Source organism: Vicia villosa, linkage group LG1 (assembly GCF_029867415.1).
Source record: "Vicia villosa cultivar HV-30 ecotype Madison, WI linkage group LG1, Vvil1.0, whole genome shotgun sequence".
In the NCBI taxonomy this organism is placed as follows: Eukaryota; Viridiplantae; Streptophyta; class Magnoliopsida; order Fabales; family Fabaceae; genus Vicia; species Vicia villosa.
In genome coordinates this window covers 26391380-26417250 of record NC_081180.1, presented here as the reverse complement: position 1 = coordinate 26417250, position 25871 = coordinate 26391380, and the positions used below count along the sequence as shown (strand labels likewise).

General features: G+C 35.5%; 3 protein-coding genes across 4 annotated transcripts; 1 reads left to right on the top strand and 2 right to left on the bottom strand.

Annotated features, from left to right (window-relative positions):
- Positions 1-11987: 11987 nt before the first annotated feature.
- LOC131631891 (probable 1-deoxy-D-xylulose-5-phosphate synthase, chloroplastic) lies at positions 11988-16183 on the top strand. Its single transcript, XM_058902656.1, has 9 exons — positions 11988-12430; positions 12539-12703; positions 12791-12941; positions 13630-13901; positions 13992-14265; positions 14506-14813; positions 14953-15234; positions 15494-15778; positions 15881-16183. The coding sequence occupies exons 1-9, from the start codon at positions 12170-12172 to the stop codon at positions 16028-16030; spliced, it is 2148 nt and encodes a 715-aa protein (XP_058758639.1). The 5' UTR covers positions 11988-12169; the 3' UTR covers positions 16031-16183.
- Positions 16184-16613: 430 nt separating this feature from the next.
- Positions 16614-17263, bottom strand: LOC131631898 (heavy metal-associated isoprenylated plant protein 19). Its single transcript, XM_058902663.1, has 2 exons — positions 17034-17263; positions 16614-16944 (listed from the first exon to the last, which is right to left on the bottom strand). The coding sequence occupies exons 1-2, from the start codon at positions 17146-17148 to the stop codon at positions 16682-16684; spliced, it is 378 nt and encodes a 125-aa protein (XP_058758646.1). The 5' UTR covers positions 17149-17263; the 3' UTR covers positions 16614-16681.
- Positions 17264-19956: 2693 nt separating this feature from the next.
- LOC131603290 (F-box/kelch-repeat protein At3g06240-like) lies at positions 19957-21238 on the bottom strand. 2 transcript variants are annotated; one of them, XM_058875595.1, is made up of 2 exons: positions 21051-21238; positions 19957-20855 (listed from the first exon to the last, which is right to left on the bottom strand). In XM_058875595.1, the coding sequence occupies exons 1-2, from the start codon at positions 21127-21129 to the stop codon at positions 20041-20043; spliced, it is 894 nt and encodes a 297-aa protein (XP_058731578.1). In that variant the 5' UTR covers positions 21130-21238; the 3' UTR covers positions 19957-20040. The 2 variants fall into 2 exon arrangements, with proteins under 2 accessions (XP_058731578.1, XP_058731586.1); XM_058875603.1 differs by having other exon boundaries at positions 19957-20843.
- Positions 21239-25871: the final 4633 nt, after the last annotated feature.

Here is a 25871-nt window from a genome sequence, read left to right as displayed (position 1 = left end):
AAAACATCAAATAATTTGTATCAACAAAGATTTGGAGATTCTTTTTTTCATAACCCAAAATTATTCTCTTTAATTTGAAAATTTTGAAAAATTAAAATTTAGTTTATGAAAGCGTTGATGAAGAGGAGGCCAACTTAATACTTCTGAAATTTTATAAATTCGATAGTTGAAATTTAAAGTTCTTATCAAATAGATTATTTTTACAATTTTTTTTCAAATATTAATATTTTTAAAAGTGCATATATATCCATAATATTTTATTATAAAAAGTCTTTAATGACAATGGTCCACTACCTAGATTTAGCATGGTTTGTGTTTAAGGATTGTAATGTTTGGTGGTGGATTTTCAGTTTCTGTGCCATGTTTTGTCGTTTTGGCAATATGCAAGAGTATATGCTTCTGTTTTAATTTATTTATTTTTAGTGTTTAAAATTATATGTGTTTTAGTCAATGAAACATGATTTGGCAATTAACTTTCATATCAGATGTGAATTCACACATAACAATTGGAAAGAGAGACCAAGGGAGAGGCAGAGATCTTCTGTCCAAATGCAGGAAAAAAACTTTGACACCCTCTCCACCACATTTATTCACAATTTTGAAGATAAAGTAAGAGAGATTCATGGTTTATTTAAAATTAATTTTGTAAAGTTGTTTTCTAATTTTTTAAATTTAAAATGATAAAACTTGTTTGATTATTTAATTTTATAAAACTGTTTTAAAAAGGCTTAAATATGTTTTGGTCCCTATAATATTATTAAAATTGACTTTTGATCCTTATAAAAAAAATCATGTTTTAGTTCCTACAAAATTATTTACGCACGGAATAATTTTAGTTTTTGAAAAAAATTCGTGCAAAAATAATTTTATAAGGACTAAAACATGAAAAAAATTATAGAGACTAAAAATCAAATTTGAGATATTTATAGGGATCAAAAACATATTTAATTCTTTTAAAAGTTATCTTTTAGTTATAAATTTTAAAAATTAAAAGATGTTTTTAGAAGTTTTGATATTTATTTTTTGAAAATTAAAAACAGAAAAAAATATAATTGTTTTTTTAATGACATATTTATAATATTGTACAATTTTAAAATATAAAAATAATGTATATGAATATTCCAGTTTATGAATATAAATTATAGTGTTATATTTGTAAGAGTTTTAAATAAGGACGACACAAGGGTTTTCGTTTTGTTAGGTGTCGCCCGAGCATTACCTTTGCGTAATGTAGGGGGCTCGCCATCATAATAAGATACGTGGACAATGCCCCACTAGTTATCCCAACTGAGTCATACCACGACTTTCTGGAAAATAGAAAATAGGTAGTCAACAACTTTCCCCAATAAATGAGGGGCGGTTACCACCTCTTAGAGTTTACTAAATCTCAAACCCAAAGAGCCTCTATATATACCTCTCCCTTAAACGAGAAGAGACAGATCATAACTGACACAAAATACCACATAATACAGAGTCTCTCTCCTCACGTAAGATGCTCTCTCTTACCACCATAAACATCACCATACAAGACCTCTTGCCACTACAGGCAGGCCTTAACCACCTCAACTATTATAAACCTACTAAGACATATGAGTATGCCATACCCTTTTAGAGATACCACATACACTTGTACTTTTTTACTAGTATAGTGGAACCAACCATGAGAATCTGGTAAAACTAACTTGGACCACACCTTCTTTTACAACTCTCACATTCACTGTTACCCCCGCTCATGTACCCAAACATTCTCATCCATGGTTAACTGGAGAGTCTACCGCTACGCCAAAGACGAACTACGCAATCTGAATCAAACCCTAGAAGACAACATCCTCAATATCCGTCAGCGCCAGCAAGAGACCAATCCCCTCGAGGAGATGAAAGTTCTGGATCCCCAGCCACTTTTAGACGAATATGTGAAGCAATTGTCCCCGAAAACCATCAACCTTCATTTTTTGTATAGATTAGCTTAGAAAACAACTTCGGAGGTTGCATTTGGATGATTGGGGTGAATTGAGCATCTAACGGAGCTGACAAACCAGGAGATTTTCGGTTCATTTCTCTTCTTCTTTGTGTATTTCTCTTTGGTTGGGTTTTGTATATGATTTTACTTTGAAATCATGTATATTTGTTGATAATGGCGTTATATAAAACTTGCTTTACAAATCTATGTTGATTGTTGTCTTAGATTTTTGCTCTGTGCTCGGGATTTGGGTTGCTTTAGAGATAAACTTCTTGAATCCTTATCTAGGATGATTATCTGTTAGTTTCTGAACTCTAGAGATAGATTTAGAGCTAACAATCACTATTGGTATCCGTTCTTAATGCTTTCGTGTTTGAGTGGCGCGCGAGAGATCGCCGACGCGAGAATACGGATGTTCTCGCGACTTTGTGTTAGAGATAACCTTGGTTGTGAGTTAATATCGTAGGTGCTCCAGAGATGGACACTTATGTGAGAGATACATGATAACATAGACGAGTATCGTAGGTTGAGTATAACTGGTCGACAAGTTTAAGTTTGTAAGAAGTATATCATATGCAAAGCTTGATAAGTCTTATCTTTCCGAAGAATGAATTCTTTTCTGTTCATATATTTTACTTTTCCGTTCTTATACTTTGCTCATTCAATCCTGTTAAGAAGTGTGGTTAGGCCTAACTCAACCCTACAAAACCGGCTTGTAGGGTGAGGGTTGCCCCCAAATATAAGGACATGTTCAGGCCATATATTGTCCGATGTGGGACTCTTAACACACCCCCTCACGCCCAGGATTAGACAACTGGAGCGTGGAAATAAATGGCGGGTGGCCCGATAGTGGAAATCATAGAAGGTGGCCCACCGGATCTTAAACGAGACTCTTGATACCATGTTAAGAAATGTGGTTGGGCCTAACTCAACCCTACAAAACCGGCTTGTAGGGTGAGGGTTGCCCCCACTTATAAGGACATGTTCAAGCCATATATTGTCCGATGTGGGACTCTTAACAAATCCAAAGTTCGAAACCGTAGAAATTGTTGAATGGCATTCTCACCATCTTTGTGGACACGATAACTCCCGAATCAAATAAATCCCCGGCAACTGCATTCAATAAAATAGCGCCGTTGCCGGGAATGGATGTGAATTGCATCACAATAGTTTCCGTGGTTTTGAGCTTTGTATATATCATATATATTGTATAGTTTAACTTGTATATATATTTACTTGTGGATGTTTACTTGTTTATGTTTACCATATAAGTTTACTTGTATATGTTTGCATACAAGTATACTTTTGTTGGCGAATGTTGGTGAAACACGTTGAGATCGGACCAGTTCGTTAATCAAAATCTTCACGTTTCAACTTGTGAATCCAACATTCACCAAACTTTCTCTTTTTGTATAATAATGAATGTATGTGTTCATACTTGTATATATGTGTTTGTTTGTGTACATATTTTTATACTTGTGTTTTCTTTTATGTTTGTGAAATTGTTGTATATATTTGTACTCGTAACTTTTGTTGAGTGTTTTGGTTAGGACACTTTCTTTAGGCTTGTGCGGTGAGACGTCACCAAGGCACGACGAGAGGAGGCTACTTTCTAAACACTTAAATAATAAAGGCGTCGAGCTAACGACGTAAAACAAGCGCTTGTTGGGAGGCAACCCAACGGTTGTAAAGTTTTGGTTATTTTTATGTTTATGAGGTGTTTGGGTGAAGTGGAGAGAGCTGGAACAGCTGTTTCTGTTCTGGTTTTTCTGTGTCCGCTTAGCAGCGCAGCTCCGCTAAGCGATGACCGGAAAATTTTGTTTTCTTGCTTTGTACCAGTGGGGTTCCCATTCCACTTGGTTCACTCATTTTTCCCACTTTCACCAAGGCTAATTAGTAGTAGATAATAGTTTTGTTTTTCTAATTCTTTTGTTGGTTGTTTGTACTCAAATTTTGTCCGGTGATTCGAAGATTTTTGAGGTGATTTTCCAAAGCTTGAGTGTTTCAACTTGCGGATGTATGGTAGGATATTGTTTTTGAAGTTGTATCATTCAAGGTATTCATTTATCGCTTTCTATAGCATAACATGTTTAGGAAACTTTTCATTTGTTCAATTACCATACCATTCATTCTTTTGCATTACTTGCTTGTTGATTGAACCACTTTAGTTCCCAAACCATAAATGTGAGGAAGCTTTCCATTGTTTACATATGCTGGAGGCCACAATCTTTGTTTTAACTGGATTTTATTATGCTTAATCTTTTGTTTATGTTGATTTTATGAAAGCATGAAAAGGATCAAGGCGTTTTGTTTCATTTTGAGCACAACCACCATAACCAAATAGTCAATTCACCTTGTGAGTGTGTGATCATTTGTTAACCCTTTTGAGCCTTTTTGTCAATGTCCATGTTGTTTTTGCTAAATGCTTATCTTAGAGTGTTTAGTTCTCATTTTTGCATGGATGATTGATTCTTTGTTTTCTTGAACCCTCAACTATGACTTTTGGTATGAATTTTTACCTTGCCTTAAAAAGTAGGGAGTATTCATATGATGGTGTGGTTGAATTCAAGTTGGGGAGAGAAATGGTTGCTACTTATTTGGTTGTTGCTATGAGGTTGAAAAGAAAGAAAAACAAATGTGAAAAGAAAAGAAGAAGAAAAAAGGAGAAAAAGTTTTGAAAAAGAAAAAGAAAAGAGAAGTGAATAATTGTGCTAATAAGTATTGTGATTGGTTTGAGAAACGTGTGGTTAAAGAATAAGTTTAATCGAGATTTTGTTGTTTGAATCTTTGGTGGATTGATCACTCCCTTAGGTTTAGGCAAGTTTTTGTTTCGATTAGCCTTAGGACTTATCCTTTGTTTGTTAACCAAACCACATTACAACCTTTAAAAGTCATTGTGATTCTTGCTTTTGTATCTTCAATGTGATTTTTGGATGAATGCATAATTTAATCTTTTGTTTGCAAGATTGTTGGATGAGTGTTAAAAGTCCCTCACCTTTGTGTGTTCTTCATCCATTGATGAAATTTTGCTAGGTGTGATTCATGAGATAACATGTATTGTTTTAGAATGTTTTGTATGATTTTTGTACTTAGGATTCGTTTCGTTTACATGTTGTCGTTATAGGATAGTGGTAAGTATTTACTTTGTCTATACATTTTTTGTATTGAGCCATACATTTGTTTTTGGTTTTCAAAACTTGTTGATTCATGATTCTTTGGTTTATTACTTTTGATTCTTTGATTTAGTTGACATTGTTTGAGGACAAACAAAGTTTCAAGTTGGGGAGAGTTTGATAAGTGCCAAAATGTCGATATTTTGAGAATATAATTGTGGCACTTATCGATTCTATTCATTCTGTTTTTGTAATAAAATCCCCACTTTTGTGTATATATTCACATACTTTAGTTTTCATCTCTTTTGTGTATCTTTTAATAGTTTTTCCTTTGTTTTTATAGGTATTTATGCATATCGGAGCCTCGAGGAATAAAGTGTCGAAGGCACGGCTTCGATTGCGCAGTTTTGGAGCTAAATAAGGAAGTTGTGTAGCAGAAGGTCCGCTTAGCGGAGCACAAGCGGAGCTTGGCAGAAGCTGGAAAGAGTTTTGGGTCCGCTTAGCGGAGGGGTCTCGCTAGCAGGGTCGCATGTACTGTTGCAGATATTTTTGTGGAATAAGTGTAGTCCGCTTAGCGGAGGCAGCCCGCTTAGTGGACCTGTGCAGAATTTTCTTTATATTTTCTTCATTTGTACAGGTTAGGGTTATGGTTTTGGGAGAGTTTTAGTCCCAACTCCATCATTTTCATTCTTAGAGTATGATTAGCTTAGAAAACAACACCGGGTCATGCACTTGGAAGATCGGAGGTGGATTTCTCATCAACCGGAGCTGACAACCCGCGAGATGTTTGGTTTATCTCTTCTATTCTCAGTGTATTTCTTTGTGTTGAGTTTGTTTGTATAGTTACTCGAATCTTATGTATATTTACCGATTATAATGTTATGTTTAACTTGCTTTACAAATCTGTGTTGATGTTGTTCTGGATTTCTGCTCTATGCTGGGGATTTGGGTTGCTTTAGAGATAAACTTCTTGAATCCTTATCTAGGATGATAATCTGTTGGTTCTGAACTCTAGAGATAGATTTAGAGCTAGCATTCATTGTGGGTATCTGTACTTAATGCTTTCGTGTTTGAGCGGCGCGCGAGAGATCGCCGACGCGAGAATACAAATGTTCTCGCGACTTCGCGTTAGAGATAACCTTAGTTTTGAGATGATCTCGTTTGTGCTCCAGAGATGGACGCTTATGCGAGAGATACGTGATGACATAGATGAGTATCGTAGGTTAAGTATAACGGGTTGGTAATTGTATGTTTGTGAAGAGTGAATATATTTACATTCCTGATAAGTTATTTCTCTTCTAAGAATGTGTTTATTCTTTTCCTGTCTATATCTTTGTTTGCTTTTTGCTCATTCAATCCAAAGTTCGAAACTGTAGAAACTGTTGAATGGCATCTCTCCATCTCTGAGGACGATAATTCCCGGATCAATATTTCCAAATCTTTTTTGTTGCTTGCCCTATACTGCATTCAACAAAATTCGATAACATTATAGGGGGGTGAATTACTATTAACCTATATATATATATTAAAATTTATAATTATGCTGGCCTAATGGGCTACTTACGACCCATATGGGTTAGCACTAATGGATAACGGTCTTTTCAGGGCTGGGCTAAAAAATCTCTGAAAAATATGGGTTCTAATTTTAAGACCCAAATCCTATGATTTTTCGGGCCTGGTGGACCGACTCACATGTGTTAGCCCATTTTGACAGCTCTACCATGGGGTGTCGTTGTCGTAAAGTTATAAAAAAGAATCACATGGGCAGAGAAGTAAAACAAAAGCCACCAAGGGCCAAGAAACACCATTAGAAAAACCAAATCATTAATCCTCCTCCATAGTTTTCTGCTTTGTGATGGCACCCTTCGACTGAGAAGCTTTAGATCCACCTTTTCCCATCACCACCTTTAGTGTCTCGGGCAGGAGAGGAACCTTTGGGCTCCTGGGGGACTCCGTCTCGACATCCACCAGCAGGCCGTTGCAAACAACTTTCAGGAAGTCCAACTTACTTAGGTCCAACTGGGAATAGAGGAAGGAAATATGCTATCTCGTCCGCTTAAAATATACACTAGAGGTCGGCACCAGTTCATCAGTTAGATATGAAACCTCCTCCTCAAACTCCATTTTGGAAATGAGGGCGACATCTATAGAATTCTGCAAGGATTTCTCCTTAACGGCTATCTTTGCAGCCTCGACCTCTACGTCCTCCACCTTCTTCTCCCAGATCTCCTTGTATTTTTACAAGGCCTCTAGCAACCTCTGGCCTTTGGTATAATCGTCTTTATATTTATTAAGCTTCACATACATCTCCTTCTTGGCCTAATCCCGCCTCATCTGGTCGACATCCTCCAACATCAACGCCATCATCAGAGGGTTATCCTTTGTGCCTATGAGTGTTGGAGGCGGTATAGATTGGAGATCCTAGTAATCACTAATGAACTCCTCGGAGAAGGGAAGATGAGAACCTATGAATTAGATGTCATCAAAGCTAGCATCATTCCACATAATATGAGGGCATGGTGGAACCCCGCCTCTAGGTGGCCCTCGAATACTCGCCTATCCTGAAACAGGCGAGACATTACCGACATATTATGAAGGGCCCTATTCCATCCTATGAGCTTTCACATTGGGCAAATAAGAAGCTTATTCCTTAGCTTTCCTTTTCCCCCCTTTGATGACAAAGCCCTCTGAATGACTCTAGGGACTATCAGTCTCCCCACGAGAAGCTTGGACTTCTCCCATATTTTCCTCCGTTTCTTTGTAGAAATCCTCGCCATTTGATATGCAAAACAATGCACATGCGTCACATCACATGTGTTATTTTGATACACCCATAAAAGAACACGGTTATCTAAAAACTTACCTAGGTAATCAGTGATATAATCACAGCCTTTCAGCCACAATGAAACTACCATGCGCAAATCCATGACCTCTAACTTCCTCGAGAGGTAGATTATTTTCGCCTCTCCAAGGGTAAGATATTTATTATCATATCCCGTAAACGCCACAGGCTCATCCGTCCAAGCTAAGGGAAAGAAGAGAGCACCATTAGCCCTTAACACTATAAGAGAATCGTTTCGCCCCCTCATGTGGGTGAACCTTTCTCTCCAATTTTTATAGTAGTTGGAGTGAGGCGTAGAGGGAGGCCTTCCCGGTAGACTGCCTAAAGACACACAACTGCCTTTTGCAAGTTTGGTAGCATAAAATGAGAAAAACTCCTACAGTGTGAGAAATTCTCAGACCCTCACAAACCATTTCAAAAGCCCTAATAAAAACCCAACTTTTAAGGAATAACTGAGATGACACAAAATTGAAAACCTTTAGGACCTCCATACAAAACGGGAAAAAGGGAGGAGAGCCCCCATATCCTTGAGAAAGAGTATTTAGAAGTAGAAATATTGGGAGGGAATATCAGAAGAGATAGGCGTGGTCACCCTTTCCGATGGTGAACAAGCCTCCAAGATAACCATCCCTTCATCTTTTGAGGAATAAACCCTCAACTTTTGTTTGGAAAAAGAGGACCAGTTCATCAGAAGTATAGTAAGGTCCAATGTTCTTGGCGTCCTTAGGAACGACATAAAAGGTAACCATTATCTTTTTGTTCTTGTTAAAACGAAAGAATAAAAAGAAATCACTACCATTGTTAGATTCGTCAAATGGATGATTCTAATCCTCAAATCCTGCAGCTCTACGCCAACCTAAACCATATTTCGAACATTTCCTTACAACTCCTACTCACGACTACTATAGAAGGAAGGGAAACAAATAAATCCACACCTGAGAGGGTTGTGAATAAGGAATTAGGGGTTTGTAGAGAAGCTAAGAGGTTCAAAAGAGCTTGCAGAGATTGTGGTAACAAAATAGAGTAAGAAAGTTAAGGGAGAAGCTTTTATAAAGGAGCTAAGACCACAAGGAACTTTTTAGGCTCTCCCTCAACACACTTTTGGTACATGGCACTAGTATTTATTGTCTAAAAAAAATAAGCCATCATTGCTTGCATTAAATTGAAGTAAGTACGACTGTCTGAATAATTGATTGACATCCCTAGCTAACATCTTGGTTAGTCAGGAGGCATATGATAGGGGAGGTGACTCACCCCTAATTAGGGGATTACCAATATAAAAAGGATCTGCCCTCCATTAAAAAGGTCGCCTTCAACTGAAGGACTCGCCCCAAGCTAAGAGACTCTCCTCTTGTTAAGAAGGACGCCTCCAGTTGAGGAACTCACCCCATGTTAAAATGTTCGCCTTCAACTGAGGGACTCGCCTCCCATTAAAAAGGCCACCTTCAGCTGAGGGACTCACCCCCAAGTTGAGAGATAAAACTCCTGTTTAAAAGGTCATGCCCCAAAATATTGAGCATGTCTCTCATTAAAAGGCCCACCCTAGACAGTGGGGCGGAACCTGAAAGAAGTCTTAAACACTTTTCCCTTTACAAGCACTCATGCTTGAAGAACTGTGTAGTATTATATTTGTAAGAGTCCCAAATAAGGGCGACACAAGGGTTCTCGTCCTGTGAGATGTCACATGGGAGTTACCTTTGCGTTGTGTGGGGATCGCCCTTGTACCACGACTTTATGGAATATATGTAGTCAACAACCTTCCCTAATCAAAGGGGGGGGGGGGTAGTTACCACCTCTTAGGATTTACAAAATTGCAAGCCCAAAGAGTCTATATATATACCTCTCCCTCAACGAAGAAGAGATAGATCATAACTGATACATAATACCAAATAATACAAAGCCTCTCAACTCACGTTAGCTGGTCTCTTTTACCATCGTAAACACCATAAACATCACCATAAAGGATCTCTCACCGTCGAGGGCAAGCCCTAACTATCCTAACTATTATAAACCTACTAAGGTCTCTGAGTACCTCTACCCTTGTAGGGATACCACACACACATGTATTTTTTGACCAATACATAAATGTATTTATTAAAGAAGTTGTTACAATTACTAGTTGAAGTACAATAGTTATGAAAAATAATATATCCACGGAGGGATTGCGATATATTTTATATTTTCTTTATGGAATTAGTTGATGCCTTTTAAATTTTGGGATTGAGGCATTTACAAAGGACTCATTAGGGTTAAACTAGAAAGCTAGAAAATAGGTTTTCCAATTCTATGATTAGAAACATAAAAGTAAAGGAAGAATAATTCTTCCTCATATGGTGGAGGCTATAGTTTTTTCTTGCACACCTCGTAAACCACATGTGATAAAAGAAACAAAATATAAAATTTTAGCTGGGGTGACCCTATCCCAACCAAGTCAAATGATCTATTATGCACTTTAGGCGACCTTTTATAGTTAGGACACATGTCCAATATTACTTAATTCAGACTATTTTATCATAGATTATCAAATTTTAGTCCAATAAAATTATTCTAGTTCATTACAATTTTTTTATCCATAAAATCATTTTAAAAAAGTAAACTTAACAAACAACTTTTATTTTATTTTATTCTTCAATTTTTAAAAATATTTATAAAATAAATTAAAAAATTTAAAATCAGAACTTATTAATATCTCTTTCCAATTTTTTTCTATCGTATTACACAATATAAATTTGATATAAATCGAATATCCTCTACATATAATTATAAGAGAAAAAAGGATATGTACTGACAGTGTAAAATATTTTTACACTGTCAACCAATCACAATTATGTATCCAATTAAAACATAATTATAATTTAAAAAAACTAATATAACATGGCAAGTGTAAGAATTTTAATTGAATGTATTTGTAAAATTAATTTACACTGTCACTGCACTACATTTAAACTCTAATTATAAAGATTAATCCCTCAAATTTTGTAATAATCAAATTTCCTAATAATCTCTTAAGAGATTTAGCTCCACAATGTAGATTTAAAGTGAAAAAATTAGGTATTATTAATTAAATTTAAATTTTATCTAAAAATCTATCCAATTGAGATTTCTGGTGACGTGGGCCAATGTAGTGAATGATGAGTGGCCACCTCTAGAATTGTAATGCTTGTCCGAATCCCATCCCATAATTTCAATTTTCCACTACGCTCTCAATCACCCACATCTCCTTTTTAACCAATTATAATAATAATATTCATAATATAATAGTATATTTACTCCCTTAGTCATTAATTATAATTTCCCATTTCACATTCACAAAAGAGTTAAAAGGTAGTGCACTGACAGTGTAAAATAGTTTTACACTGTCATCCAATAGAAAATCATAAATGTGTTAAGTCATTAAATTTTTTTTAAATAAAAAAATGGTTTAATTGGATACATGGGTGGTGATTGGTTGATAGTGTAAAAATATTTTACACTGTCAGTGCATCACCCATTTTCTCTTCACAAAAAAATATTAACACTAGATTAGCAGGTGACATCTGATTTATTCATGTTTAATAGTTAAAATTTTAATTATAAAATTAATAAAAAAAGACTAACACTTGAATATTATAAAAATCATTTGATTGAATATGTAATTACTTTTTAATTATCTAAAATGTTATTCATTTAATTTATTAATTAAAAATATATTAAAAATTATAAGAGAGACGAAAACTATTTGAATTTAGAATAAAATATCATAACTATTTGAATTTAAAATAGAAAGATTAATTTCATGAATCACACAAAATAGGGACAAAATCCAAAATCATAAAAGTATTTTACAATTTACAGTTTGACTTAGCATAATACATGATTGTAATGTAAAAATAATTTACACTATCAATTCCCATCATTTTTCTCTTAAAAAAAATCATAAAAGAATATAATTTTGTAAGTTACTAAATGCAAGTCAAATGTTTATCAAAAATATTAGTAAATCCTTAGTTACCTCTTTTAATTCCTTGAATAGTAATTAGTTTTATTAGCATTGTTTCAATTTATATTCATCCCATCTAATCTATCCCCATTCCTACCAAACAAACCATCATCATTCATCACTAACAAAAACAAAGGTTGTTACATTTTCATTAATTTATTCCCTTCTTCCTCTTCCATACATTACAACACACTCACACAAACACTCTCTCTATTCCATTTATTCTTTTTTCTTCTTCTTCTTTTCTTCTTTCTTCTTCTTCTTCTTCTCTTACTATGGATCTCTGCACATTCCCATGTCCTCCTTTTATCACACCTTCTCATCCTAAAACAACACTTTCTCACTCTCAACCTCAACGGACTCTTCATTTTCTCTCTCCCTCCCAAAACAAACTCAACCAGGTGCAAAAAAAGTATGCTGGAACTAGAGTTTATGCTTCACTTTCAGAAACGGGTGAGTACTATTCACAAAGACCTCCAACTCCATTACTCGACACCATTAACTATCCAATTCACATGAAAAATCTCTCAACCAAGGTATCATTATATGCTTCTTTTATTTATTATTCTGTTTTTTTGTAATTAAAAATTAAAATAATGTCATTGTTCTTCATTTTTTTTTTATAACCTTGATGATTGATTCAGGAACTGAAACAACTTGCGGATGAGCTTCGTTCTGATGTTATTTTCAGTGTTTCAAGAACTGGAGGTCATTTAGGTTCAAGTTTAGGTGTTGTTGAACTCACTATTGCTCTTCACTATGTCTTTAATACTCCTCAGGACAAGATTCTGTGGGATGTTGGTCACCAGGTTGGTGTTTTATCTGTGGTTGTTGAGGATGATTTGAACTTTGATAGTTGTTCTAATTTGAAGAAATTTTGTGATTTGGTTTTGTAGTCATACCCTCATAAGATACTCACTGGTAGAAGAGATAAGATGCATACTATTAGACAGACTAATGGATTGGCTGGATTTACTAAAAGATCTGAGAGTGAATATGATTCTTTTGGTACTGGTCATAGTTCAACTACTATTTCAGCTGGACTTGGTAATTCAATTCTTCTCTCTCTACTATCTGCTTCTAAAAAAGTATTTGGCACCGACACTTCCGTGCTTGAAGGCATGTCCAGTGTCCGATTCATGTCAGATACTTATATAAATGATTATATTCAATTACTTCCAATTTTCAAATAATTATCAGTGTCATCGTGGCAATAGTCTAGTCAAGATCAAGCGCTGAATCGTGAGATCGTAAGATTTTACATGCCAAGGATGCCTTAGAGTGCTACGATCAGAGAAAGATCATTTTCGTCGCCGGTGTGGTCAAGATTGAGCTTTTTGAAGCAAGATTGTAAAAAATACGTCTTGGGCATTTTTTTAGACATGAATTGTAATTTTCATCTTTGTGCATGTAAATATATACAAAATTATCGTTTTTCCCTTTGGTAGGATATTACGGGTTGTACTAACGATCCGAGTTTTATGATCTTTCACAAGCCGACCGATTCTTCTCTAAGATCTTGTGGTTGACTATATTGCGTGTCACGGTGTCAGGGTCAATAATGTGTTTCGTATTTGTGTTTGTGTCAATGCTTCATAGTTTAAGATCTTGTACATATAGTATTTACATGAATGAATAATAGAATTGGAAGATGGTATGAGTTTTTTCCTTTTTAGTGCAACCATGTGATATTTTGATTTGGATTTAATTATGGCAATTAATTTTGAACAAATAGGAATGGCTGTTGGGAGAGATCTGAAGGGAAGAAAGAATGATGTAGTTGCGGTAATTGGTGATGGTGCTATGACAGCTGGTCAAGCTTATGAAGCTATGAACAATGCTGGATATCTTGATTCTGACATGATTGTTATTTTGAACGACAACAAACAAGTTTCGTTACCAACTGCTACTCTCGATGGACCTGCAGCACCTGTAGGAGCTTTGAGTAGTGCCCTTAGTCGGTTACAATCAAACAAACCTCTTAGAGAATTGAGAGAGGTTGCCAAGGTGAGTAATAATATCCTCTGATGAAGTACCTCAGATGTGGCAACTAAAGTATACTCGAAGCTTTTTCTTGACAAAATGATATTTTGATAGGGAGTAACAAAACGAATTGGAGGTCCTATGCATGAATTGGCTGCGAAAGTTGACGAGTATGCTCGTGGTATGATCAGTGGTTCTGGATCAACACTTTTTGAAGAGCTTGGACTCTACTATATTGGTCCTGTTGATGGTCATAACATTGATGATTTGGTTGCTATTCTCAGAGAAGTCAAAAGTACTAATAGTACTGGTCCTGTATTGATCCATGTTGTCACCGAAAAAGGCCGCGGATATCCATACGCAGAGAAAGCGGATGACAAATACCATGGTAATGGGCCTTATCTACTTCTCGAGTTTCTTGCTCATAACTCACTAAATAAATAGGTCACTCGTTGGTTTCTGATATTTAATGTGACGCTCTCAATTTGAGTTTTGAACAATTACTATCCATCATTTTTCCTTGAGAAGCATATTCAATTATCTCAACTGAAAATCTATTTGTTTAGTGACCTATATGCTTTGACTTGCTATATTCCTCACAGATATGTGAGTTGGTTTTATTTTGTAGGAGTTGCCAAGTTTGATCCACCAACTGGAAAGCAATTCAAAGCCAAGGCTGCCACGCAGTCTTATACAACATACTTTGCAGAGGCTTTGATTGCAGAAGCCAAAGCTGACAAAGACATTATCGCAATCCATGCTGCGATGGGAGGTGGAACTGGCATGAATCTCTTCCATCGCCGATTTCCAACAAGATGCTTTGATGTTGGGATAGCAGAACAACACGCCGTTACATTTGCTGCAGGTCTAGCTTGTGAAGGCCTTAAGCCTTTCTGTGCAATTTACTCGTCGTTCTTGCAAAGGGCCTATGATCAGGTAGAATAAGAACTTCTCTCCTAAATTACTAAATTTATGCAGCACGAGTTCTATACTTTTAGTTTTCAGGACATGATTAGTGCCATTAACTTTGAAAATTGAAATCAGTGCTCAAAGTATGAATCACATGTCTATACAGGTGGTACATGATGTGGATTTACAGAAACTGCCAGTAAGATTTGCAATGGACAGGGCTGGATTAGTTGGTTCAGACGGTCCTACGCATAGCGGTACTTTCGATGTCACTTTTATGGCATGCCTCCCCAACATGGTGGTGATGGCTCCTTCTGATGAAGCAGAGCTTTGCCACATGGTTGCCACTGCAGCAGCCATTGACGATCGTCCCAGTTGTTTCCGATACCCGAGGGGAAATGGCATTGGAGTTGAACTCCCAAATGAGTACAAAGGCATTCCTCTTGAGGTAAAGATAGGATTATATCCCCATATTCATGCATACATATCTTCATGTAAAATTTCAGGCATAATATAACAGTGCTAAATATGTTTTTAATCTTTATAAAATTCACAAAAATTTTAAGTTTGGTTCCTACATAAATTTTGTTAATTTTTTATTTCTTATTTTGCTTTTATAGGGACCAAAAAAGTCATAATTTTATACCGACTAAACACATATTTAACCTTATTACAAATGACTTGATATCTGTGTTGCATTTTAACAGATTGGGAAAGGTAGGATACTAATTGAAGGTGAAAGAGTAGCCCTCTTGGGATACGGAACAGCCGTTCAGAGCTGTTTAGCCGCGGCTTCCTTAGTGGAACGTCATGGCCTGCGCTTAACCGTTGCCGATGCCCGTTTCTGCAAGCCATTGGATCGCTCCTTGATTCGCAGCCTGGCAAAATCACACGAGGTTTTGATCACAGTAGAAGAAGGATCAATTGGAGGATTTGGTTCTCATGTTGCTCAATTCATGGCACTTGATGGTCTTCTAGATGGAAAATTAAAGGTAAGAAATAAAGCAAACAGGTTTTTTTCTTTCTTTTCTGTCTCAACTTATTACTAGTTACCAATTCGAAACTCATGTTTGATTTGCGTTACAACTATGCAGTGGAGGCCGGTGGTTCTTCCCGACCGTTACATCGACCACGGATCACCTAATGACCAATTGTGTATGGCTGGTCTTACACCTTCTCACATAGCAGCAACAGTGTTCAACATACTTGGCCAGACAAGAGAGGCATTAGAGGTCATGTCATAAGAAAAATTACTAAAGGGTTTAAATATCTCACTCCCCTCAATATACACATGCATTATATAATTAATTCATTTTGTGTGACATGAAGAATTAATGATGTAAATTATTTAACCAGATAATTAATCACAAAACTTGCATAGGAAGTTAGTTCATGAATCATGACAGAGTCAAATTAAGAAGCCTATTTCGTCTCGCACTATTCTCTTGGCATTCTCCCCTTGTTCTAGTAATTAGACTTTTTTCCATCACTAACCTATTCTGTAAATGACTTAATTAGCAAGACTAATTCATTTCCAAATCAAAGTTTGCATGTTTAAATATGATTTTGCAGAAGATTATTGCACTGATAAACTGTTTTCTCTCACTCTAAAGTTTATTGCAGAGATAATATAAAAAAAAAACACTTATGTGTATCATGATTCATGACATCACGTAAAAGAATTGATTCTGTATTTTTTCAGTGGCGCACTTTGTGCCGTGGGAAATCCATTACGCCATTTCAGATTGGTAGAAAGTTTAAACACGTTAATTAAGCATTTCAAGAGGAAAAGACATAACATGCATCACAGGTGTCCAAATCCATCAATCAATAAACAAAACAATATTTCAATTGAAAGAATAAATACATATCAACAACAAATAGTGCAGAATCTTCTACATTATTGAACATGCATTTGGGTTTTCATCACTGAACATCATCAAATCTTGTGTTTCTATACAACAATCATTTTCAAAGGGAAATGGTGGTATTATAACCAGTCTGTCTGATTCAGTGTTTGATTCCTCGTCCTTGTTGGAAAGAATCTCCACTTTTTTTCCTGTCTTCTTTTTTAGTTTCTTCGATACTTTTTTCGGATCGATTCGACCCGTTACCACCACCATGTGTTGGTTCATGTCAGTAACGAACTTTTCCACTCCTAATAACAAAAAAAAAAAAAAAACACGGTTGCACAATTATTCTATACTTCATATAATTTTTACCATATAGAAGACATGAAATAAATACCTTTACACTTAGAGATGGCTTTTGCAACAGTTTTCTCACAAGCGTTGCAATGCATTGAGACCTTGAATTCAACTACTATTAATTTGTTTTGTTCAACTTTTTTGTTCTTTCCCATTGAATTGAAATTTTGAAGTGTGAATGTGACACTGCCATGCAAAAAAGAAGAAAAGGATTTCAGAAATTACTCTGTTGAAATTATGAGGACGGGTTATTTCTGTTGTTTGATTTTGTAGGAGCAGTTAGTTACATCGGTTAATATTTTTCTTTTCTTTTCTTTTTAAAGTACAAATTTTTGAAAAGAATGAAATATTAAGCATCAACGTTAATATTTTTTAAATAAGTAAATTTAAGTACACTATTATTTTATTAAATATTTATAAGAATTTAATTGAAATACATTAAATTTAAATTTAATTTAAAGTTAATTTATATGTACTCATTCATTCCATTCAATTGTACCGAATAGTAGCATATTCAAAAGATATGCTCATTTGTGAAACAATTTTTACGATGACATTTAAATAAAACATCATTTTGTCCGATAACCTCATATTTATAAAGATGGTAAGAATTTGTAATGCCATGTGAAATATAGTATACTTCTTTAAGGTTATGTTTGGGAGTTTGGAGGGGAGGGGAGGGGAAGGCTTCCAAAAACGAAATTTCAAAAAAATATAGAAAAATATTTGACATTTTTTGAAAAAACTATTTTGTTTAGAATGATAAAAGAGTCATTATCATTACTAAATTTTTAATTTTCAGAATAATATAACAACCTAAAAGATATTTGGAAAATTTATGTAAGCCCTTCAAAACCCTCCAAAACCCTCCTTCAATACAATTTTTGAGTTCCCCATTTTATGGGGTTTTTGGTGTTATAAATAAACTCAAACCCTCCAAAATCCTCCTACCCAAAATCTTTTTATCCTTTTCACCCAATTCTTCCTATTTTTCAAAGCCCTCCCCTCCCTTCCCCTCCAAACTCCCAAACATAACCTTAAATGTTAACGTGAAATTGTTTATATCTATTAAACTCTTAAAATTAATTATATCGTATTTACACTTAAAAATGAATTATATGTAAGTTAAAATTAGCAAAAAAAACCATTAATGGATATGCGATCCCTCTTTAGTTAACATCAACTCATATGATTGTGAACGGAAAATATTTACATAGACACAACCAAAACCCCTGCATTTACACACAACCAATCACATTTTGTTTATTAATTAAAAATTAAAAATATGAGTTTAAGTTCGTATCCATGCAAGTATTTCTCTCAACAGAAAATACTTACATAGACACAACCATAACACCTATATTTACACACAACCAATCACATTTTGTTTATTAATTAAAAATTAAAAATAAAATTGTCTCTCTTTTATCTCAACCACCCCCCATGATGCCAATTAAAAACGAAATGAAATTTAATTAAATTTATATTTTCTCTCTTTTTATTAGTTGTTCCTAAAAATATGAATTTAAGTTCGTATCCATGCAAGTATTTCTCATTGTGAACGTCATCAAACATACAACAACATAATCATTCCCGAATTTACTTGGACCCACCATGACTACCATGACCTTAGACCGAGTAAAAATACTGGAAAACAAAACAATTAGACATTATATTTAGAATGCTTGCATAGGTCCCTATCAAGTCAAATGCAAACACTCATTTCATATTTAGAACAAGATGGATAAGCAGTTTTAAACACTCAAAAAAATACCACAGGATGAGTAGAAATAATTTCCCCCAATAACTAAGACAAATAGAAATAGTTTATCCATAACAATTTCTCCAATTGCATCACTACAGATTTTCAACATGACAATCTTTCTATAAGCAAACATTTTGGTGAATTTCCAAAATATATTTGGAATTTTACAATAACTATACTGTTGACATGTAAAATATTGACACAGTGTATTTGTTGGTTCAATGGCTGTGATGCATGCTTTTATACAGTAAGGAAACAAAACTATAATATAAAATTTTAAACGAGTTTGAAAAGAAATCCACCTAGCAGTAGTATTTCTTGCTGATATAATATCTGCAGACTTTCTTAAGTGGAGAAAAAGACATGCATATGTGTTCCATTTTAACCTGAATATATGCTTGCTTATGTATTTTCCATATAAGGTGAACAATGAGAGAATGAACCTTTTATACTACATTTCTTCATTCAATCTATCATCAAACTACTGGGTTGACTAGTTTTTATTGTGCAAACTGCAAGTCAAAGTTTATATAAAGCATATACGCAAAGTCTTCATATAATCATTTCTTCTAGTTTTAATAGATTGCTTCTTCTAGTAATTTTTCTTACTAACATCAGACTCTTCAAGGAATAACAGTGAATCACCAAACAAAACTGTAAACATTTTCAATAAACCTATTAGCTCATGTGGCATTAACGAGGATGCATAAAATTAAGATTGAATGAAGTAGAAGCATAATCGTCGATCAGGGATGCATAAACAATTTCTAGCAGCCACTACAATATAAATTAGAACTCAAATCATTTTCATTAGCTCTTTTGGAAGCCTTCACTAGTTTATTAGGACTCAGTTCAGCCAAGTCATGCTGTTGGAGTTTGTGCTCACTAACTCTTTGGATGCTCCACATAATTTTTTCCATCAGGGTCTAATACAAGAATGTAGATAGCTATAAAAATTCAAACAGTATACAATCTGCTAAACTCATTGGAATAATTTATCTTATAAGACAATTTCAAGCAATAATCAAAACATATATTAGAATAAAATCCAGCTACATACATAAATAACAGTAACAGTGAATCACACAAACAAAACTGTCAATTTGTTACCATTCAAACATATGATTCAGAAGAACCTCATCTACTTAAACACTTCCTTGCAAAGACTATACATACATAGCCATTGTAACATTATGAGTTATGATCTAGTTCATTATAAGTATCAAGAAAATAGTGAAGGGGAATATTTCGTAACCTCATTCTTCTTGTTTCTGTCATCTTCTCAAGCTTGCTTGTTATCACCATCACCAGGGAGTAAAAGCAGAGAATCTATATACATAGTCATTTTGCATATAAGATCGTATTTAGGATAAGAATGTAGCTCGAGAAATTGTCCATTTTTATCATACTTCACCAATCTATCGCGTTCACTTGCCCCAATTATATCACCACTTTTTGTACAGCACAATGGAGAAAAGGCCACATTTGGACAAACGCTGAGATCAATAGTAAGAACAAGAGTCCAAGAGGAGTTCACTTTGTATTCTTTCATCACCCATATTTCAACTTCATCATCAGTATCATTCTTAGTATATACGCTGAGATAATCTCCATATAGCCACAAACCACCACATTGCAAAGGATGTGGCAAATGCATATGTGAAAGTTTCTTTTCCACTAAATCAAATGCAACGATAACATCACTTTGTAAATCATAACGATAAGCCAACCAATGAATAGCTCCCTTATAGAGACACCCACCTTTGGGCTCAACCACAGAGCTATAAGGGAAGTGAAGAGCCTCAACTTGTTTCCATGTATTAGCTTTCAATGAAAAGTACTCCAAGTGTAATGGAGAATCTTGTAAATAATCATGATGAGACATGAAAACAACCAAGTAATCTTCGGTTGAATGGTCGTACCCAAAACCATAGAAATAAACATCGTCTAAATTGAAACCATATTTGGAACCAAAAGGAGATAAAGGTATTTGTTTATGAACTCCAGTGGTTGGATTCCATAGATAGATGTTTAAGGAACCGCAGATAAGTATGAAGCCTCTACATGACCCTTTAACTTCAAAATCTGTAAAATCCACTGGAAACATGTAATCAAGATTGAGTGAAACAGAAGCGTTGTCATCGCCAATAGATGCTTCAAAATCGATGGATAGAGATTCATGAGTTGAATATGATATCAATAGAATTCTACGATTGGGAGTTGTAGAGTTAAGTTGAAAATGTGAATTAGCAAAGTGAGGATCATGAGAGATGAGAGAAAACCACAACTTACAAACAGACTTGAAACGCAAAAGAGACTTTACCGGTAACTTCAGTAAGATTTCGATAATCAATTCATGAGGAAGAAACATGATCGATCTTGTTAGAAAAATCTTGTTTGGAAGTTTTCTTCTCTGCTCGCTGTATCGTCCGTTTACTGAGTTGCAGACATACAGTGCCTCTCTCTAGGTTAGAGATACAGATGAAAGAGGAATTGGGCTCCAACGCCACAGCCCACTTATATTTTACTAATACAGCCCAATTATTTTTTTTCACAAAAATAACACAACTTGTAGTATTCAAACTAAAAATAAATTTACTAGAAAAATTAAAAATGTTTTTTTTAAATGATAAATGGGGAAACCTGATCTAAAAAGAAAAAAAAAAGACTTATATCATGGTAATCGTAAAAGGGAAAATCAATTTTGATCTTAGAATTTAATATAAGAAAATTGTGAATATGGTGAAGCGAAGTTTAAGTTTAGCATTTGTTTGGTATGACTATGACCATGTTCTGTTCTAATAACATCACTAACCGAAGAAGGTGAAGGTTATGCGATCACAATTTAAGAAAAATTGCACATTAGGGATTTGCTGGACTAAACATGCAAAAGAATAGAAGACATCAAATCGAACATGAAGTGTCATGTGTCCCGAAAGAGAGGATACATTCAAATGTTATCCACGTAAATAGATGAATGAGACATCATTTATGTTGACCAATATTCTATGACCAATATGATAGTTTCTTATATAAATATACTTTAATTTATAAATCATTCGACACTATCAATCGACTTATTTTACATATTGTTGTGAATTCAATGCCAAGAACAAAGTATAAAATAAGGGAAGGATAAAAGACAAGGAAAAAGAAGAACACGAGAATTGATTATAACTGCTATTCTTTTACTTTCTCTTAGAAAACAAAATTACAAGTTTACAAGAATAACAAACAACCTCTCTCACCCTAAATTAGGATTTGTTGTTTGCAATGATGAGAGACTAGTATGCTATTTATAATAAAACCTAACATACTAACTAACAGGCTATTTTCACATGGCCCATTACACAAGTCAACTTAATAAACAAGCTAACTTAACAAATTAGGGCTTAAACACTAAAACCTAATTTAACATGCTAACAACACTAGCATCTTCGACACCAGCATGTGAACAACCTTCGACTTCATGCTTAATCCTGTCGAATCAAGAAGCTACCCTTCCACCATACTAGAGTTCGATCCAATATCTCACAAATCTCCACCTTGGACCTAACTCTACAATATCAAGGGAACAAACTAGCTTTCTTCATGCAGCTTTATCAACTGCATACAATGGAAAAACTTACAACTCGACAATGTCTTGGTGATCATATCGGCAGCATTATCCTCAGTCGAAACCTTCAGCACTTGGACTTCTCCATGCTCGATTACTTCTCTAATGAAATGCAGCCTCACATCAATGTGCTTAGTTCGCTCGTGATATGTTGAGTTCTTTGACAGGTGTATTGCACTTTGACTATCACATTTAACAGTGATACCTCAACTTTGAAGTTTCAGCTCCTTCGCAAAACCTTCAAGCCACAATGCTTCTTTCACAGCTTCAGTTAAGGCAATATACTCCGCTTCAGTGGTTGATAGAGAAACAACCTTCTGAAGTGTTGCTTTCTAACTAATTGATGTGCCAAGCATAGTGAAAACATATCCAGAAATAGATTATGTAGAATCCATACAACCTGCATAATCAGAGTCGACATATCCTTCGATTACTGCTTTACTATCTTCACCCAAGGCTCCACCAGAAATTAGGACCCTGTTCAGAGACCCATTTATGTACCTTAAAATCCACTTCAATGCTTTCCAGTGAGCCTTTCCAGATTTCGCCATGTACTTGCTTACAGGACTTACTACATATGCTATGTCGGGTCTAGTACAGACCATATCATACATCAAATAACCAACTAAATTAGCATATGGGATGATGTTCATATAGGCTCTTTCGACATTAGTACTGGGACACTGATCAATACTCATCTTGAATTTAGGGTTTATCAGAGTCTCAGCTGGCTTCGAATTCGACATACCAAACTTTTCGAGAATCTTTCATAGATATGCTTCTTGAGATAAGCATAACTTCGACTTCTTTCTATCTCTTCGAATGTCAATTCCAAGAATCCTGGAAGCAGCTTCCAGATCCTTCATATCAAACTCCTTATTTAGTTCATCCTTCACCCTCATCACATCTTCGACATTGTTGCTTTCTATGAGAATATCATCCATATAAAGCAACAAAATAACAAATGAATTACCAGGTCGAAATCTGAAATAAACGCAGTGGTCGGACTGACTTCTAATGAAACTTATGCGTGCCATGAACTTGTCGAATCTCCTATTCCATTGCCGAGGAGACTGTTTCAGCTCGTATAAAGATATTTTTAGCTTGCACACATAATCTTCCTTCCCTTTTTAGACATACCCTTCAGGTTGCCTCATCAAGATCGTTTCATCTAGATCACCATACAAGAACGCAGTCTTCAAACCCATCTGTTCCAGTTCAAGGTCAAACTGTGCCACCATGGCAAGCAACATTCGAATGGACCTATGCTTCACAACAGGATAAGACACATCATTAAAGTCGACACCTTCTTTCTGAGTGAAACCCATTTCAACTAACCTTGCCTTGTATCTTTTCGACGTCACTCCTTCATTTCCTTCCTTAACTTTGAAAATCCATTTAAAGCTGACTAACCTTGCCCCAACAGGTTTCTTGATCAGTTCCCAAGTGTGATTATCATGAAGAGATTTCATCTCATCATTCATGGCCTTCAGCCATTCAGTCTTATTTTGACTCCTCATAACTTCCTTATAGTCTCTAGGTTCTTCATCTAGAACATCACTTGCAGAGATTAAGGCATAAGCTATAAGATCTGCATACCCAAATCTCTGAGGTGGCTTGATGACTCTTCTCGACCTATCTCTTGACAATAGGAAGTCATCGACAATTTCCTCAACTTCCTCAACATCTTCTGCTTCTTCGACTTCATCAGGGATATGCAATTCAGCAACAACTTGCTCCATCTCAACAGGAATCTCTACCCGTTCTAGCTCTTCTGCACTTCGACCATCAACATTCGTTTTCTTGAAAGTCATCTCAGCTTCATTGAAAACTTCATCTCGACTGGCGATACACCTCTTATGACCTGGCTTTAGGCACCATAGCCTATAAGCTTTGACTTATTCAGGGTATCCCATGAACATGCATTTCAGAGCTCTAGGTTCGACCTTGTCTTGCCTAATGTGAGCATAGGCTACGCAGCCAAATACTCTCAGTTTGTCGAGATCTGTTGGATGTTCCGACCAAACTTCTTCAAGTGTCTTCATATTTAACACTGTCGAGGGACATCTGTTTATCAGATATGTTGATGTCAAAACAGCCTTTGCCTAAAACACATTCTTTATTCCAGCACTAGTCAACATGCATCTGACTGTCTCTAAAATAGTTCGATTAAACCTTTCAGCCAAACCATTCTACAGTGGAGTACTTGCAGTAGTTCTGTGCCTTGCAATACCAGAGGCAGCATAAAAATTGTCGAATGCCTCATTGCAAAATTCAAGGGCATTATCGGATCTCAACCTCTTGACCTTCCTGCCAGTCTGATTTTCGACCAGAGTCTTCCAACTTTTGAAATTCTCAAAAGTTTTATCCTTAGTTTTCTGGATGAATACCCATAACTTCCTGGAATAATCATCAACTATGGATAGAAAATACCTTGCTCCTGAATGTGATGGACACCTTACAGGCCCCCAAAGATCCGCATGGATGTAATCAAGGGATCCATGTGTTCTTTGTTTGCCTTTGTTGAACTTCATTCTACAAGATTTTCCAAGTACACAGGGTTCACAAAACTTCAGCTTTTCGACTTTATCTCCACCAAGCAGATTTTGTTTCCCTAAGACCCCTTTCACTGACATGGCCCAATATCATGTGCCAGATTTCTGTCTTCGACAAAGGTTTTGTGGATGCAACATTTTTCGAACCACTTACAACTTCAGTCTCAAGGGTATACAAGCTTTGTTTCTTCACGCCTCTCAAGACTTCCTTCAACCCCTTCATGACTCTTAAGATACTTTTCTCTCCTTGGAAAATATATCCATTCTTATCAAATTCACTAAGAGAAAGAATATTTCTCTTCAAATAAGGAACATACCTGACTTCAGTCAACAACCTTATTGACTCAACATGGAGCTTGAATCTCACAGATCCAACACCGACAATCTTGCAAGCTTTGTTGTTTCCCAGCAGCACTGATCCACCATCTTGATCACATAATTTCTTAAGCAAGTCTTTGTTTGGAGTCATGTGCCAAGTGCAACCTGAATCCATAATCCACTCCTTACTCGAGTCACCACTTGAAACCACAAGAACATCAAATGATTCGAAATCATCTTGAACAATGGCAGCGTTGCCATTATCCTTACCTCCATGATCTTTTAGGCGTTCAGGGCACACCTTTCTTGTGTGACCCTCCTTCTTACAATGATAGCATCGAATACCAGATGCTTCGCCACTATAAGACTTATGCTGACTTTTTCCCTTCTTCTTGTTGAACTTACCATCTTTTCGCAAGAATTTTCCCGTAACGGCCAAACCTTCACCAACAGTCGAAGGTTTATGCTTCTTTCGTTCGTTCAAGTCCTTAGAATATAGGGATGATTGAACTTCTTCAAAGGTCAGGGACTCCCTTCCATACAAGAGAGTTTCTTTGAAGTGAGCATGTGATCGAGGCAAAGAACACAATAATAACAGCGTTTGATCTTCATCGTCGATCTTCA